The 19,204-nt window shown below is 39.1% G+C and overlaps 1 protein-coding gene across 2 annotated transcripts in view; it reads left to right on the plus strand.

Moving 5' to 3' along the window:
- Positions 1-16,827: 16,827 nt before the first annotated feature.
- Positions 16,828-19,204, plus strand: part of tmem168a (transmembrane protein 168a) — a 15,222-nt gene continuing 12,845 nt past the window's right edge. Inside the window, exons 1-2 of one of the 2 annotated variants that reach the window (XM_004560838.3) lie at positions 16,828-16,912; positions 18,212-19,178. In XM_004560838.3, coding sequence (XP_004560895.3) covers positions 18,351-19,178 — 828 coding nt within the window. In that variant the 5' untranslated portion in view covers positions 16,828-16,912; positions 18,212-18,350. Of the gene's footprint in view, positions 16,913-16,990; positions 17,480-18,211; positions 19,179-19,204 lie in introns of those variants that run through there. The other variant, XM_004560839.6, reaches the window with a different exon arrangement.

The raw sequence follows: 19,204 nt of genomic DNA on the forward strand, positions 1-19,204 counted from the left end.
TTGTCTTGTGTAGTTGTTCTGTTGTGTAGTCGTTGTTTTGTTTTGTGTGTCAGTGAGAGCACTAATGAATGTCACAAAGGCACATTTGTAATGTAAACACTGTCACTAAGTAGAAAACCAGCGGAGAGATACACCTCCTGTTGTCAGGCCTGCAGGTTTATCCCTGTGCTGTTCTCCTCTGTCTTTTGGTGGAAAAACTTAAAACTTAAACTGGCACACATAATTTGTGGGGCATCTTATTGCAACACCTGATTGTTCTCTCATTTTAGTCTTAGTAATATTTTTTAATGATTGTATAAAATGAAAAAAAAAAAAAAACGGCAGGTGTATTGGCTGCATTTTTAGATAACTAGTTGTATATGTTTACAAAATGTGCAATTTATATTTGCATTTCAAGTTATAAAAATTTACTCAACATGTCTGTGGCTTTTTTACAGTAAAAAAAATATTACTAGGATTTTAAGTTCTTTTTGTGATTTCAGATCAGTAATACTAATGTAGTATGTCAGCAAAAAAAACAAACAACTAAATTCAGTTGTGCTGAAAAGAATGATACCAAACAAGGAAAGGGGAAAAAAATAAAATGAAACAATTTGAGGGTGAAATACAAACGTAAACTCAAAAGGAGTGAAAAATGGCCGGTTGTATTTTGGACCTCAGAGGGTAAATCCAACAAATCATGAAAAATTTGGTTTAAATTTTTGTTCATGACAGTGCAGATTTCTGACATTTTGTGTAATTTAAGCATGTAACAATGTGATTGTTTTCTAACAAAAAACAGTGTGAAACTTAAGTTTGACTTGTGTTTGTAAATGAACCGCCCGTTGTTGTGTAATTTTCTGGATTCTATACTTGTTGGGCTACATATTTATTTATTATACAGGCTATACAGTACATAAAATCAAAACTCACGTGTTTTATGTAACTAAAGTGTTTAATTATGTGGGCTACAGACAATAATTAAGTTATCGACTATATTTATATGAAAAACGTGTATACTTACTGCATTTGAATCATTATAACCATATGTAACCACCTGCATATGTGTTTGGGAAAAAAAAGGCTTTGATTTTGCCACAGCATTTGATTTCTTTGCCACCCTCATGCCAACCCAAGAAAATTTCTCTAGATCCGCCCCTGTTTCTATGTGTTCTTTGTGACAACCTGCTGGTAACAAAGTGCCTATAGTTCCTATTCTTGAACGTTATATGGTCATAGGTCAGTGTAAAGAAGCTTCATAAAAGAAATCCTCTGAAAATGGTCAAGTACAAGGACTGGACAGAAAATGGGTAAAGAAGCATAAAAATAGAAAAACCTTCAGAATGAACTATTGATTGAGGCCACTTTAAGATAATTACAAGGAAGTCTGGATCCTTGGAAGAAAAATATATAGAAATGAGTGGTGACTCAAGACTTTTGCACAGTACTATAGGTTAATTTGGCATTACTGATTTCTAAAACAAGTGTAAGGTGGTCATTTAATTTACACATGCTGGGACTTTACTATCTTACATACAGCAGTATAGCGCTGTGGGTTGTTTGTTACCGCCAGCTGGTCTCTCTGCTTCGGGGTAACTATTTATCACAGTTTGCATACACACAGAACATATAGGACGTGGTTAATCATAACAAACGAGACTATATAAGCTAAGTCTGCATACTTATTAAAGAAAAACATGCTATATATAAATCTTGAATGCGGTGGCAACAGCAGCAGCCTGGCACTGTGATAGCTTGATGGCTTGGGGGGGTCCAGGGGATAGCATAAATTTTTTGCTATATTGTGCTAAACTCCCGTAGTGTGAGCCCAACCACAGGCAAGTAAACATTGTGAGGCATTTCGAGGTAATTATAATACTATTAGTACCATAAGAGTCTGGTGTGAATCTATGCAGCAGCTACACCACAAGTGGCGGAGAGCAGACGACCATTAGCATTTGTCTGCTCGGCATATGCAGAAGACATGTCATGTGGCTTCCTGTCCTCATCTTCGTCTTGCTATCGGGTACATTAATAATGTTCACTGGTAAAGTTAAATATGTATCCATGTTCTTAAAAATAGACCCATGCTAATAGTAAAATATCAATATTGAATGGTTATTGCAATTTAGAAAGTCAAACACAGAGACCATACAAAGGAAAAAAGACATAAATGATCATATTCCCACAACATATGGAAGGCTTTCTGTTATAATTAATGCCAATTCAGAGCAGCATGATTTCTTTGCACAACATTTAATCCTATCAGAAGCTCCAAATTTGAAATGATGGGCGATAGTTGCCAGGAACTAGGCACCAGGCTCCACAGAGTTAGAATCTTGCTATCACGGCACAAGAAAGCACACAGTTTGACAGCCTTGGATAGTTTCTTACGGGTAACTGGAGCACCGCGGGGGAGAAAAAGTGTATTTTTCCGAGCTGTCTGTGGGTGAGTCATGACCGGAGTGTATGACGGATTGATATGTTATTAGCAAACACCGGACTTCTGACTGTGAAAAAGAAGAGTATGGACAGATAGGTTTTCCTGGGAGGGGAAGTACAAACAATGAAGGATGATAGAGCAGATCAGGACAGAGGGAAAGAAACAACACAAAAGGGAAATAAAAATAGATCGTGCTAATACTATTTCCAAAGACTTCTGGATGATGTGCAAAGTGTAAGTAAAACAGTAACAATAAGTTCGTTTTGTGAAAAATATATGCTTACTTATTGTGATGCCACAAACACATTTCAAAAAAGATGCACTAAGGATAGTTTCCGCATCTGTTTCATTGCTACCTTTTTTAACAACACTCTATGAACATTTAGGAAGGCAGGAGATCAACTACTGTAGTTGAATAAATACAATTTTAAAATACTTTTTGTCCTATTTTTTCTTTCATAACTTGCCATTTGTTGTGACCGAGTTACAGCTCTAGACTACAGGCCAGTTTAACACTTACACTTCTTGACTCCAAGGAGCTGTATGTTTTGTGATTTTTTTTTAGGTTGTTTTGAGGTCTTTGAAAGAGTCATCTCAGGACATTGGCTGCTTTTTTTGACCATTTTCACCAACAAGGTGATTCCCAAAGAAAACTTGGCATGTTCTCAGCATGCTCTGCAATGTGTTGCTTTGAAAAAACTGCACTGGACAAGTGGAGAACAAAAGTGGAAGTGGTAGTCCTGAAACACTATCTAGTGCAGATGAGTAGGTTCTGAAAATCATGTCCTTAAGAAGTTAGAAAAAAAAACCACTCTTATGTAAGGAGAAAAGGGAAAGGTTAGAGGTACTGTACATCAACCTAAACAAGAACTAGACTGAAAATAAGTGGTCTAATATGAACTTTTTCGCTCAAACAATTCTCAATATCTATAGAGAAAGTCATCAGAGATTGTCTGCAGCCATATCTAAAACACGGTGAAGGTTTTGTCATGGATTTGGGTTTCAGGAAGTAGTATTGGCAGCCTTTACAAAATCAATGGAATTATCATTGCAGATCAGGGTGCGATCAGAATTTTATCTACCATGCAGTACCATCTGTAAAGCATATGATAGTGGTTTCACTTTTCAGCATGACAATGATCCCAAACCCATTACCAATGCAGGAAAAATGCATCTGGATAGAAGAACATATAAAGGAACACTATTGGTCATGGATTGGCCATAGGTCAACCTCAACATTATTGAAGCAGTGTGAGATCACCTTGACAAAAGAACAAAAGGCAGCCAACATCCAAAAAAGAGCTTTAAATGTCCTTCAAGGAGCCTGGAGAACTATTCCCGAAGGCTACTTAAAGAAGTCACATGAAAGCTTGTTTAACAGATTACGGATGATTTTTTTTTTCTTATACACTCTATTTCCATGTATATTTGTTTCAATAAATAGCTGCAGCTATTTTCCAATTTCCTACAAAATTCTGAAGAAATCGGGTACAGTCAAGAGTTTTGCAACATACTGTATTAATTCTAACATTTACATTGAGAAATTTCTTAAATGGTTGAACAATAAGATGGATCAGTCTATCCTTCTGATAATTCTGATAACTGCATTAGTCGTAATTTGGGAAATAGTTCTATAATTCAGTAAATTTTCAGCCCAAAACACAGTTAAACCTGGTCTTGATTGATAAAATGTTGGGTCAGCAAAGGAAGTCACTGAATTTGAGTTCCATAAACAATGTTTTAATTCAGCAGCAATATATAAACGAGAGATATGATTTATCTCATGATCATCTCGACTTCTATTTTCTGTTTTTTTCAAATTTGCTGGGACAACTGTCTAAAATGTTACTAACAACCAAATGCAATGATTTGCAAACCGTCCCCTTACCATCAGAGATGCAGACTTTAAACCTGAGCACTGATAAGCTGAGCAGATGGCCCCGCTCCTCTTCAGTCTGGAGGAGACAGCATCCATGTTTTTCAAAAAGAATTTCAAATTTCACTTTAACTTTTAACATTTACTTTAACCTGCATTTGTGGATGACACACCGAACTGAGTTCACAGACAGTGATTTCTGGAAGTGTTCCTGAGCTTGTGCAGGAATTTCCATGACAGACTCATGACTGTTTCTAAGCAGTGCTGCCTGAGGCCCAGGCAGGGGCATCCGGTACTGATTGAATTCTCCAAAGAGAAAAGAGATTTCTCCAAACTCTCAGAATTTTTTTGATGAGATATTCAAAAATTTTTACAACTTCACACTAATGAATATTATTCTGAACTTGTTTCACAATTTGCAGATGTTTTAATTTTTTTGAACCAAATGCTTCATCATGTTACTGACCTGTTGACAGGTAACCTAGCTAGTTGCAAAATGTTGCAAAAATGTAACTAGTTTTTAGGATATCTGAATAAGGAAAAAGTGTTACAGACAAAAAGTCATTAAAAAAAGTACATTGAACTCATTGTCATATTTAAGACACCAGTATGAGATGATTTGATCATTCTGACATGGTGAAGATGGGAATACTGTGGTCATAAGGGAATAAACATGGTCAAGGGCAATACTCAGATAGGCTGTGGCATTTAATTGATGCTCGCTTGATACAGAGGAGCCCAAAATATGCCACATAATATTCTCCAAGCCATTACATGAACAGTAGGTTGAGCTGTTGATACAAGGGATGAAGGATCTGTACTTTCATGTTGTTTTTACCAATTTCTGACCCAACTACACAATTATGGCCAAACAATTATTTTTTAACAACATTGTGATCGTGATCATTTGTCATGATTATACATTGAATTTAGTGACAAAGACAGTGACATTTGTCATTTCATTAATTTCATTGCATCTTTGTGAGGTGGATGGATAAACAGACACGCTGCACATGTTCACTTTCACGGACATCTGAGTTGATGGTGGACAATTCAGGTTAGCAAACATTACATTGTTTTTCTTGGCCTTCATGCATTAATTATGCTGCAGTTAGTGGTGTGTTTTCAGATGAATGAAGAAGTCAGTTGTGGTCCTTTGTGGTGCAGACAGAGCTCTACAGCAGTCACTGCATAGGATTTGTTCTTGATGATGATGGTTTTAATACAGCGATAGTCCAGGAAACTTCAAGCTGTGTAATGCAGGGAACATCTGTGATTGGCACACGCAGGCATTCAGTCAGACAGCGATTTAGGGAGCGCTTGATTTGCTTTTGCTTTGTGCTCTGTTGTCAGAGCATTCATTTATCACTTGAACATGTTCATTTAATTGTGTGAAGTCAAAATCTGATTTAGATTAATTGTGCAGGTCTAGACTCTGACATTCAAATGTCACAGCAGAAATTGAGACCCATCAAACCAGGCAATGCTTCTCCAATCTTTTATTATCCAAATTTAGTGAGCCTGTGCAAATTATAGCCTCAGATTCCTATTCCTAGCTTACAAAAGAGGCATCTGGTGTGATCGTGTACTGCTGTAGGCCACCTGCTTGAAGACTGTATGTGTTGTGCATTTACAGATGCTCTTCTGCATGGTTATTCGAGTTACTGTTGCCTCCAGCTCAAATCAGTATAGGCATTCTCCTCTGACCTCTGACATCAACAAGGCATTTTCCCCCAGAGGACTGCCACTCACTAGATTTTTTTTTTTCTTTTTTGAACCATTGTCTGTAAACCCTAGAGATGGTTACATGGCAAAATCCCAATAGATCTGCCTTGTTGTCACTTAAATCACCTTTCTTCCCCATTCTGAAGTTCAGTTTGGCCTTGAGCAGATCGTCTTAACTGTGTCAACATGCCTAAATGCACCAAGTTGCTGTCACGCGATTGGCTGATGAGAAATTTGCATCAACAAGTGATTGAACAGGTGCTGCTAATGAAGTGGCCAACAAGCATGTCTTCCATTTCTAGTAGTTGTGGCAGGCCGGTGGGAGGCTGCAAGCTTTTGTATTCTTATTCTTGTGCTTCTTATGGCTGGTTCATTACACTGAATGGTACCTCTCCATAAAATCTGAGAACCCGGCAGCAGGTGAATCATTTCAGTAACACCTCTGCTGAAACAGCAAGTCAAAGATAAAGAAGGAAATAAAAGCAGAGAGAGACGATGCTGGGTAATGGTGAGACTTGATTTAACAGTTTCACCATCTAACCTTTGTAGAAAAGACTTTTCATAATGGGCTGTTAACACCATCTCTCTCTCGCTCACACACACTCTCTTAAAGCCTCCACAGCAGTTTTTATGCAGACACATATTTGCTTTGTGCCTTTTCCTGAATGCTCTGACTCAGCAATACAGTAGAATGTAATATTCAAAGTACTTTGAGTATATGAGGTAATACAACAAGGATTCTATTTTAACTGCAGTTTCTTATTTGCTCACCAAGGTTGGACTCTGTAATAAATCCTCATATGGCTGCAGGGCTTGTCATATATTTTTCTTTCATTTCTTTGCTTTATGTTTTATTTTAGACGCCCCCGTCTCTCTCACTCTCTCTCTCTCACTCTATCGCCCTCTGGCAAAATCTGGGTTTTCTTTCCACTGTTCTCTGTAATCTAGTCTGAGAGACGTGATCTCTAAGTTGACACGCACACGCACAAAATGTTTCTTCTTCTCTCAGTCTCCAGTCTTTGTCCTCCCTTGATCATCATCCGCCTCCTCCTCCTCCATTTTTTTTTATTCCCTCCACCTCTTGTTATTAGGCTGAGAGATCAGCATGACTAAAACACATGCTTAATCACACAAGATCACAACAGCTGTTCCAGTAAGGTTTTCTCGAGAGAAGGTTGCTGTGGCGACAGCTCGGCATGCCTGTCTTTCTCTCTGGTGTCTCTCTTTCTCCTTGGTGATTGGCATCCCTTTTCTAATGCCACTCAACGCATCAAAAAGAGAATGACTCAGGACTATTTTGTGTGTCACTTTAAATGGCCCTGACAGCACATCTAAGCGTTTTATGATGCACTGGTGACTCAGGGAAGTTTCGGAGAGGGAAGTTGTGCAAAGGTCGAAATGTAGGCCCGCCGTCTTTCAAATGTGCAATTAGTGTCTGCAAGAATGTACAGAGCTCATAGATACGACCTAAATGAAAACTGATGATGGCAGTGACACTGGCAGCTTAATTAAAGCAAGAGTGCAATTTTAATACACAGAGCACTGGGGCGATGTGAGGCAGTGAAAAAGTGTTTGTTTGCACACTAGTGATGTCTTTCTCCAAATGACGGCATATGAGACTCATCATGTTTTAATTTGGCTATTTTAAAACATCCTGTCATAAAATGATTACACTCTGTATAGCCCTTTGCCAAGCCTAATTACCTTATTTAGCATACCCTCTGAATTATCATGATGTAAGAGCAGCCTACATAGAGCAGTAAGCATTTCAGTGTTGATGTTTCAAATGAGTTTCCATAAAAAGGGGAAAATTATGCAGTATATGCATGTGCTGGGATATTTAGAATCAGCAAAGAGGACTAAATTCCCTTGATATAAGTCAACTCACATTAATCTTGTTTTTAAAAGTAAGTGCTTTCTGGCATGTCAGCTGCAAGGTTGAAGCAAAGCATATGAAATTCTGAGTCCTTTAAAAGCTAATTATCTGCAATACTTCAACATCAGAGGAATTCTGATGGAAAAGCTGATGGGACATAGCAGCTGTTGAGTGAGAACCGATGATTTGCCATATTTTTTAACTATTATCTTGTCATCCTTTTTATTTATTCATGTATTTTTTAAATCCCAAAATCCAGAAGTGATTGGACTCAGAGGTTTAGTAATTTAGTAATTATACATTTTTATACCATCTTCAGATGACACCTGTTCACGTCACCTGTTCACTGCTTTCAGTAGCTGTTCCTCAATGTGAGGTCCATAGAGATGTTGAGGCAAGTGAAGGTGACGTGGCCCTAAAAATCAAACTAAACCTAAAATGCAAAAGAGATCACAAAACCAAAAAAGAAAACCACTAGGAGGGGCCGAATGAACAATCTTTTGTTCTTAAAAAGAAAGAATGCAGTACACCTCATCAAAAGGCATGAAAACCCACAGCGGATGATGACAGAATTATTTCCATGGTTAAGAAAACCAACTAGATGACATCTAACTAAGTTGAGAACACTCGACTTGAAATGACTTTGGACAGATGAAACCCTGATCAACTCTTACCAAAATGGTGACAAGAGAAAAGTATGGAGATGGAAACCAAAAGCACACCTTAATATCTGTCAAATTCTGTGGAAGTAATGTTACGTCATGTGCATGAATACCTCCAAGTGGGACATGGTCACTAGTGTTTATTGATGACTGCAGATAGAAGTGACAGGATGAATTGTGACTTGTACAAGCCTATACCCTCTGTTCAGATTCAGTCAAATGCTGCAGAACTGATCAGACAGCGCTTCACAGAGCAAATGGATAGTAATCCAAATCATATTGCAAAATCAACCCAAGAATTTCTCAAGGCAAAGAAATGCCAAATGAGTCACCTGAACTTAATCCAATCACGCATGCTGTTCAGTTATTGAATACAAAACTGAATGTAGACTCCAAAAAAATGGATGGTGAAGGCTGTAAATACCTGGCAGAGCATCTGAAGTGAGGAAACACAGCATTTGGTGTCCATACGTTCTGGACTTCACGCACTCACTGACGGCAAAAGATTCAATTGAAGTATTAAAAGCAATCTTTATATTCAAAATTGCTCGCTTATCCAATTATTTGATTACTGTTACTTACTGTTTAACCCCTTAAATGAAACCTGAAAGGCTGCATGTCCACCATATCTTGATCATCTGACTGTATATGTTGTATACACATACATGTAAACTGCATTAAGGAATAAAGGTGTAAAAAACCTAACCTTACACACTAAGCAGTGTAGCCGTGTGACAACAACAAAAAGAGCATTTCAGATAGATGACACAAACTGGCACGGTGCCGCTGGTCTCATATACTTTCTTCTATTTACATCATAGAGCTTTAAAATAGTGCTTCCAGTGTTTAAAATAACTTCAAACATAAATCGGCGCATGTTATCCTTCGCTTCGATTGCGCTTGACTTCTATTTTGACATGTACAGAATAAACGTCGCTGGGGCTCTAGTTAAAAGACATGTTTAGTTTTTGCACATGTCCAAACAGACACCTCCACTCACATATATGCTATTTCTCATCATCTCAAAGTGGATTACTTGCTTACACATGAATTATTTACACATATGAGGTTTTTTTTGGAGTCATTTTCACACCAATCAGCCATCTATTTCTTTGTGTGTGTGCTGTTGTAGCTGCTCTAATGATGCATAGAAGTGATTAACTCCCTCACCCTGACATTGCACGTATTAGTGAGCAGCATTAAAGACAAAGAGAGAGAGAAAGAGAGCGAGCAAATTATTTGAAACGCATGATGAAAGTAAGAGGACACAGAAACAGCACAAGTGGTACGATGAAGGTGAGAGAATGATATAAAAACGCAGAGGGACACTTGTGTACGGCAAGTATCTTCTGTAAAGCTGCACTGTGAGAAGTGAATCATCAGCAAGTGCACAGAAGGTGCTCTAGCTCTAATGATCTCACTATATGGGTGACAATTTTACTGCAACATGTTAAAGATCAGCAATGTGTATCTCGGTCTTGGGCGTTAAATATCCTTTTTTTGTAATATGTTGACATATTATGTGTTTCAGTTGTCTGCAGAGGCTACAGCAATGATGTTGATCAACAGTCGTGAAACCACCCTCTTCACACCATGATAAATCATCATGTGTTTTCTGTCTCTGGACTCATTACTCGGTTATTCACACTTCAGATGATGAGGATGAACAGCATTTTCTGTGATGGTTTGTGTAACACTGGAGGGTGAAACTGCAAGGACTCGATAGAGCTAAACTACTGCAATGGTTGACCCTCCATTATAACATATTTCTTTTCAGTAATACCTGAGCAAGAGTTTGGGAGAGACACGCACATCATTGAGCTAAATGCCGCTGTCAAATTCTTATATTTTAGTTTGACTTTTTGCTGTTTTTAAATGTTCTTAATGCTAGTGAGTTTAAACAATTAGTCATAAATGAACAAAAAATGCTGAAACTGAAAATGACATGAAATATATTTAATAAGTCATTATATTCAATTTTCCTTTGTTTTTTCCTTTTTTCTGTGTCTTTATTTTCAGTTGCCTCTTGTTTTATTTTTAAGTTGCTTAAAACTTTGATTTAGCTACAATGGCACCATGCGCATTTTCATGAGCTAACAGTAAAACTGCAAACTAAATCTTCTTCCATTTGCTTTTCCTGTCTTTTTGATTTTCAATCTCAGTATCATATGTTTTACCTGCAAATCTGTCTTAACGTAGTCAATGTGTCTATCCAGTGTGTGTCTATCCACAGGTTTCTTGGTTAATATTGTCATGTCTCCCCAGCTGGCCCAGTTTGGCTAATGTGTGTTTTTGTTTTCATTTCTCTCTCCCTCTCGCTCACTACACGTTGCCTGGGCGGAGCTCATTGCGGGCTCCCGCCCCTAGCCCGCGCACCTGTAATTCACCACGCACCTGTGGTTCATTACCTCGCCAGCGTCCACTACTTAAGGCAGTGGCTGGGAACATCTCACCGCTCGACTATTGAGTAGATCCCTCGGTCGCATGTTTCTAGTTTTCTCTTTGTGTTTCATTGGATTAACCTCTCATTCCTGTACATAGGTTTGGAGCCCTGGTCGAGCAGAGTGACTTGTATGTAGCGTTTGTTTTCTATGAGTGGAGCTGTGTGAAGAATCACCTGTGTGTGAAGAGCCCCTGTTTCTGGATCTCCCCTGTGCACCCCTCCGGATTCCCCTCTCTCACCTGCACCCAGTGTTTTAATAAAACTGAATTGTGCTTTTCAGTCTGCGCTTGAGTCCATCCTGCCTCGTTTTCCCTAATATCAACATATTTGGACAATAAGGTAACGCTAACGCTAGTACTGGCGAGATACCATCATAACTCACAAATCAACAAACAATCCACAGTTTTCAGTCACGTCCCCTGCCCGGCAAAACAGTGCTCCACTGTGACCACAAATAGTGGACTGTCAGCAGTACTTCAGGACAAAGCACCTCTCTCAAGCCAAGACAATGTGGATCATCTTTCCATTGAGGAAAAATAAAGAAATGGGCACTTTCAAAGTGCAGACAGCTAACATGTATTTTACATCTGCATGGGTAAATAATGTCGCCATGTTAGAGGTAAAGACCAAGAAATTGTTCATTGTTAAAGCAAAGGTAAGTGTTACATAGCTACTTTTAAATTAACTACCACACTTAAATCTTACGTTTTGTTTACTTGGACTTTTACAGTGCAAGGCCAGAAAATTTCCAGTAGCATTAATTTGTGGTATTATTCTCGTGTCATAACAATAATGTTAAACAAATATTTTTTGCTGTCAGTAAATCATTCCTTAGATTTCTTCTGGTCATAATACAATGAGTGATATAGAGGCCTAAGCCTGTTTTACTCTCTGCAACCTACATTTTGGCATCATGATGATGCCTCTCCGTTTCCTGACTCTCAGCCCCCTCTTTCCCTCTCTGTTTTCTAGGTTGGAGTCAGTGGGTGTTTGGCTGGCAGAGTGGCCAACAGATGCTGATTTGTTAAACCTGAGAAAGCACAGCAAGACTCCTGAACGCTGCCCCATTCCCTGACACATTTCCCTCCACAAACCCACTTCACGCTGTAACAGAGTGGAGGGAAACAAAGTGACCAAATTTTGTTGTCTCTGATGCATCTGTCGCGGGGGATGGTGAGCACAACTGGACTGTGTTTGCACCTGGAAAAGCGCTGACTAATCCAGGCCAATTACAAGACAGGCACATTAAAGCTCGGCAACAGAGATAGAAGTCAAATCCCTCATTTGTGAAACCATGTGTGTTTAATGAACATCGCCATTACCATCAGAGCAGCCGATCGCAGAATGGAAATCCATTCTGTGAAGGTGCACAGTCGGCTTTAAGAGAGCGTACAGCGTTTCTCACAACGGCCCAAACAGATTCATTATTTGAATCGTAATTCCCCCCCCTCTTGGCACAATTAATGAATCAGACTTTTCATCGTCACAGCTCAGTGGGACCGAACAGGTCGGGTTATTAAAAAGTCATTGCCGCTTCACTTGGTGATCTCAGGCAAAGGGCTAAATTAGATTGGTAATGTATGATTGCCCTCAACTGGTAGTTATAGTCACAGTTTATGTTCATGAAGAAGCAGTCTCTGTATTTCCAGATAAAGGCTAATATCACACAGAGAAACGTCAATAGAGAGCTGCTGCTTCTTCTTTATTCTCTTTTTCTTTCATAACAAACATTCTCTTGTGAAATCTCTTATTATAGAAACATTTTCACATTTGAAAGTGTGTTCCGCCTGAACAGTTTCCTCATCTACTGCAACTATAACTGTGGAATGAAGGACGTCTTCTCTGTGTGCCTCATCCTCAGCGCTGGCCTCGTGTCTGCGATGCTGACAGGGGATAAAGCAGCGTAATAGCTGTTTGAATTGATCCCAAGTCTTGACAGATAAGGCATTGTCCTTGTCCCGTGAAGATGGTTTGCCTTTTTGAGCAGGAAGCGACTGCGAATGGAGAATTTCACTTCCTTCCAGCATTAATCAGCTGAAGGGGATTTATTTTTTACATCCTTTGTTCGTCTAGTCCTGTGGGCACCTTCTGTCTTACCTCAGTTAAAAAAAAAAAAAAGCCACATTATTGCTAAAGGGAAAGGACAATTACTGTAATAACCTAAGATTTTACCAGCATGGTCCCCTTTTTGTTACTTTCTCTTCATAATACTTCATTATATAGTATGTCTTTATTTTTTTGGTCAGCTTAAAATGACTTTTCCATCTCCGGAAGAAACGAACCTGAACAAGCCTCTGACCTTACCTGCTGATGCATATTTCTCTATTCTCCCCGTCTCTCCCTCATCAACCTCTCTAACCATTCCTTTCCCCCCCTCACTGAACTCACTGGCCTTTTTCTTTCCGAAATTCATTTCAGCCTTGATAGATGTACTAAGCACCAACGGCTTTTGATTTAGGCTTCTGATGCAGTCTGCCTCTCCTAACATCCACTTTGGGTGCAACGCTCCATCACATTGATTTCTGTGAAGATGAAACTCTGATTGAAAAGACTTCTCCTGGCAGCCGGAGGGGGCCGTGCGTGCGTCTTGCACCATTACCGCATATGAAGCAGGACCCTTCGATCACATAACTGCCCACTGAAGTGATGCCAGTGCCTATTTTAACTTATTTATGTAAAAATCAGTTCTACCTCACTTCCTCTAACATTTATTCTGAACTGTCAAGATAAAGGACACAAAGAGGCAATCTGTAATTAAATGCTCACATCTCGGGCATTTGCACAGCAGTGCTTACAGAGCGTGATGGGAAAGGTAGAAATAGTTTTTTATTTTATTTCCTTCTCAAGTCTTTTAATGCTTTTCACATCACAGCTACTGTTTTTATCCAGCAGTCTTTGTACTTGGATGATGATTCTGCAGCATGCTGTTTCTTTTTCAATGCCAGTTTTCAGCAGAAAGCAGTGTGCCAAGGTTGAAATCTTCATGCCAGAGTTGAGAATTCACATCCCATCTCAGAACAAGTGGTAATGTTCTTTATTTTATTTTTTTCAAGTTGCTTGGCATATGGCAGGAGGAGCAAAGAGCTTCTGGATCCTGACTTGTCATTACCATTGTAAATTAATATTTATATGGCTCAGGCTGGCTTTGGTGTCTATGTGTGGGTCGCTGCATGACTGTGGCTGGTGCAGGTGGAAGTGTGTCTGACATAAGAATGAAGGTAGCCTTTGCATAATTCAGAAGAACCTGTCTCCTTTAGTGTCCTATATCCCTTTCTACCCTCTCTCCTCTGCCTTTCTCTCAGTTCCACGTCTCCACCTACATTTAACCTTCCCCATTTTAAATATAACCTTCTCTACCGCCCCGACTGTCTGCATGTGTATCTGTTTTTTGTTTTTCTTTTAATATTTTGCAGCGCTTTAACCCCAGAGAGGTGATAACATAGGTGCACTATTCATGAGCAAGTGCTTTTCAGATCCGCCTTTCCTTTTAGAAGGGGATCATTATACCCGGCCGGCACACCCATGACAGTTTGGGGAAATGATTTGACCATCAGATTATTTAAATATGAATGAATGCAAGGCTCTGAATTAAATAAATATGGCGATTCCTTCATTTTATTACCTATCTTGTTCTTCACACGGAAATAAATGGCTTCTGGTTGAATTAGCAGGGGCACTAATGACCTCTTGGTCGTCATCAACAGAAGACTTCTTTGGGTAGCTGGCTTATCTTTGCGAGGAATGAAGAACAACTCAGAGAACGTGTACATAACTTTAGTTTTTACAACTAATAGTGCAAGTTCCAATCTTGATGTGCTTTCACCAGACTAGCAGGTTGTTACAACCTTTGTGCCAGAGAGATACTACATTTCCAGGTTATCAAAAGCCAGGGCACCACATTGTTGTAAAAAGCACTGGCATCAGTCAGCTTCTTTTGTTCCCTTTCACAGCAATGCAAGTAAACAGAAAAGCCTCTGTCAACCCTTTGTAATGTTGTCCAGGAGGTTCATAACTAGAACAAAGACACTCTGCTGTGAATAATGTAATTTGAACTCCATCCACAGTAAGAGAATTTATACATAAGTGGAAAACATTAGAGACAGCTGTCAATCTTCCATGGAGTGGACATCCCAAAGGTCAAACTGCGCAATGCTCGGAAAAAGTACAAAAAAAATCCAAAAGTGACATCTGAGATTCTGCAGACCTCATTTAGCATGTTACATGTCAAAGTTTATAAAAGTACAATTAGAAACAAACCAACCAAGCATAGATCATTTGTAAAGATTGCCGGGAGAAAAACCTCTCTTTAAAACTGGGTTACTATAGTTGTTTTTAATTCAGTTTAGTTTTCATTGGTTTCCGGAGTGGATTTGCTCATTTCAGTTTGCGTGAAAATGTTTAGTTTTAGTTTAATTATTATAGTAGGGATGGGCAAGATCTGAGGCAAGATTTAGGAAAATCTTGCCACAGTCTTGTAGATATTCAAAGTCCCAATAAACATGTTCATCAAAGCCTCATCAGGTAAGCTGAAAAAACAAATTTTGCGAAAGTAGCTAATACTAAAACTAATATTTCCTCTCCATTTTTTTAAAATTTTCTTTTAGTTTAGTGGTCAGTTAGTTCTACTTAATTTTTTGACATTCAATTTTCTATTTTTATTTTAGCAAACAATTTTTTTTTGTTTCATATCTAGTTTTTGTTTTTAGTTTAGTTTTAGTTAACTGTAAAGAACATGACTGCATGACTTAGGTAATCAAAGTTACATCTGTGATGTCCGTGAACTTCTCCATATATCGGTGAATTCGAACCTCAATAACGTGAAGCAAGGGAGAGCTGCACTGTAAAGGAGAGCTGGCCTAAATTCCTTCACAGTGATATGTGAATGTGATGAAGGAATACAGAAAACGATTACTGGAAGTTATTGCTGCTAAAGGTTGTTCTACAAGCAAGGATCATGGAGTGTTTTTAATTTTTCCACACACTGCTTCTGGATTTGACTTAGTATATGTGAAGTAAATAATTACATGTTTTATGTCATGTTTTGTAGATCATCTGAGACTATATTTACCTAATTTTAGAATTTGCTAAGGATCAGGTTGATTTGATCATGTGCTGATATGTAAAACCTCAGAGCTGACATAGGATTGTCAATTTAACAATGATTACAGATTCTTCATTTTAGGATGATGATAATTTTGAGTTCACTAGTTTTCAGGTCAAAGAAATTTCAAATTAAAGAAAATAACGAACATTAAATCACTATTTAAAGGTTGTTATCAGCCATATACATTATATCATACTAGGGCTGTGTGCATAAGTCAAGTGGGCTAAATCACTGTGTGTTCCCAGTTGTGCCTTCTGTAAACATCTGATCAAAGCAGCACTTTCTCTCACATACATCAACCATGCATCATCACTGCCATCTTGTCGCAAATGTACCTGTATAATATTTGCATCAGAAAACAGACCGAGAAAAAATATAACAAACATGATATAACGAACATGGTGCCAGCTACTGTACAGTACAATAAAGCCCCGCTAAATGGGCATATAGTATATGCGTATGTGTAATTAGTAGTGACATGCACATGTTACACAACACTTAGAACATGTGTTTGTATTTGTTTTCAACTTAAGGACGCTGCCACAACTATCAGTGACCTTATGTGACCTTGTTCTTTCGTACATATTTGAAAAGTAGGCTAACGAAGATTTTATTTGTTTAATTTTAGTTCCGTTTAGTTTTGTCTGTTTACTAATTTAATGCATAAGCTCAGAGCGACCTTAAAAAAATGCCTCGCCACAATTAATTCTGTGGGAAAAGCGAAGGTACGTTCATTTCGACACTTGCGAGGTGCCGTAGTACAGAACCCGGAAGTACGGATGATTTCACCCAAACAATCAACATGTAAGCAATATTTGACGATAAAGACATTACATACAGTTTTATATTTGAAGGCTCGTGGTTGTGTTGGCAGTTTTAGCCACTGCACTAAATCGTGCACTAGCAAACTAGTTTACTGTTTACAAAGAGGGAGCAGGCAGGGCTAAGTTAAAACTTCCCGTCTGCTATAGTGCCACATCGTCACTCACTGACAGCAAGGCTATAGTTGGTTTGTTAGTCAGTTAGTTAGTTAAAGGGTTTGTTTGGGTAGAAAACGGATACGAATTGATTAGTTTACCTCGACTGTGTAATCAACCGCTGTCAAAATGTTGTCATTTTAAAGAGTGTTAGCATAGAAAATTGTGATCCCGATGGAAGGAGAACTACACTCAAATTAGCTGTGACTAAAGAGTATTTCCTCATTCTTCTGTACAAAACCAATACAGACTCCGTTTATTTGATATTAACGCTGTTGTTCCTTGATGTTACTGAAGACGTTTATGTATGACTCCAAAGGATTTATAAGAGAGACACATGAAAGTCAAAGAATCCAGAATCTGTGAGAGAATTTCACAACAGCAAAGATCGAAGGTAGTGATCGAAATATAATACGAGTAAACAGTATTAATGGGATTTTATCAATGATTGTATACAGAATGTTTCTGCAGTCATTGTGACCATTGAAGTTGAAGTTAAGTTGCATAGGTCTTCTAGATTTAATTCTGGACAGCTATGGATCAGACCACAGATCAGTAATGGTTTGATAATTCTTGCTGCCTGCCTGTCTCCCTGATAGTCCTGATTAATGATTAAGATTTGTATACATTTAAAGTGCAGTGTTTCCCACAGACTCTGTTTGGGGCAGGTGAAGGGACCGCTGTCATGTACTGTAGCTGGTGACATTAGTTCTAGTCCTACTTTGCATCCCTTACAAGTCTTCCACATTGCTGCAGGTTCTGGTTAGAGCGGCTCTCCGGATCACAGGGGAAAAGCAGAGGAAGGACTGATTTCACCAGAGTGTGGGACAAGCAAGCCGTTGGGGAATGTAGGGGCCTGGGTTAGCTGGTTAGCAGTGATTGTCAACTGGGAATTGTGAATGGCGTTAAAGTCACTGATGTAAAAAAAAAAAAAAAAGTAATTAAAAATTTGCAAAAATTAGTCGCTAAAATATTTCTTGCGCAACTAATATGCCAGGGCGCGCCGCCCAGATAGTCTCTGCATGGGGAAACACTAAAGTGCCTGCCTTTTGTACATAAGTTTGGACTATGTGACGAATGTACCGTATAATGCACTCACACTGTTTCTTTTTTTATTTCCACGCAGGGGTTGATTTTTGCTGAAAGTCATCAAGAGGCACCATCCTCCATGTGGCAAACCTCTGTGGAAGTATAAAGAAGGTGGCTGGAGGAAATTAATTATTTGATAGTTAAACTGCTTTTAAATAAGAACATCCACGTCAGCCATGGCTCGGGAGGAAGAGGAGCTGACAGTCAGTGTACCAAAGGAGGTGGACGTGTTTAAATCAGTGCATTGTCTGGGTTACCTGTCCAGCTTCAATCTCCTTGTGGCAGTCTGTGTTGGCATGTACGTACGCTGGGAGGTGACATGGGAACCCATGATTCTGGTTATCTTCATTCTGGGCCTCTTTGTCCTGGGAATTGCCAGTATCCTCCATTACTACTTTGCTATGGAAAACGCCAGCCAGAGCTTATTCCATTTGTGGTTCGGCTTTCTCCTTGGACTTTTGTGTTTCCTCAACAGCCCCGCCTTGGATTCAAATGTCAAAGAACTGGTCGCAAACTATCTCCTCCTAGCCAGTGTAGTTATGAAAGCAGTATGGGCCCTAACTGAGCGAATATGCTGCTCCATCTGCTACAAATCCACCTTGCTAACATCAGTAGAGTTACTGGAGCTTCTAGGATTTGGTATTGCAAGCACTACCATGCTTCTTCACAAGTCAGTGGCCATAATAGGCTTGGTAGTGGCCCTCGGTGCTCTCATTGTGGACTTGAGGATGAAATCCCTCCTAGCTTTGGCCAATTTGATCAGTTTTGCCTTGGTTACTTCTCTTGTGTTTTTCCAGGCCTTAGGCATTAATGCCAACCCTTATGCCTTAGGCTGCTACCTGGGCAGGCTGCTCTGTGAGCCTGTGTTGGATGTGTACTTCAGTGGGTTAGGCCCCACGGAGCGCTGGATGCCTGTGCTCTCCATGGGGAAGGTGTGGAGGAAGCTGTCCTTGTTTCCTCTGAGTCTGACTGAGATAGCCTTCTTTGTCCTTGCTGCTTTAAAGGTACACTTATAGCTATATTACAAATA

This window comes from Maylandia zebra, linkage group LG17, assembly GCF_041146795.1.
Source record: "Maylandia zebra isolate NMK-2024a linkage group LG17, Mzebra_GT3a, whole genome shotgun sequence".
NCBI lineage: Eukaryota > Metazoa > Chordata > Actinopteri > Cichliformes > Cichlidae > Maylandia > Maylandia zebra.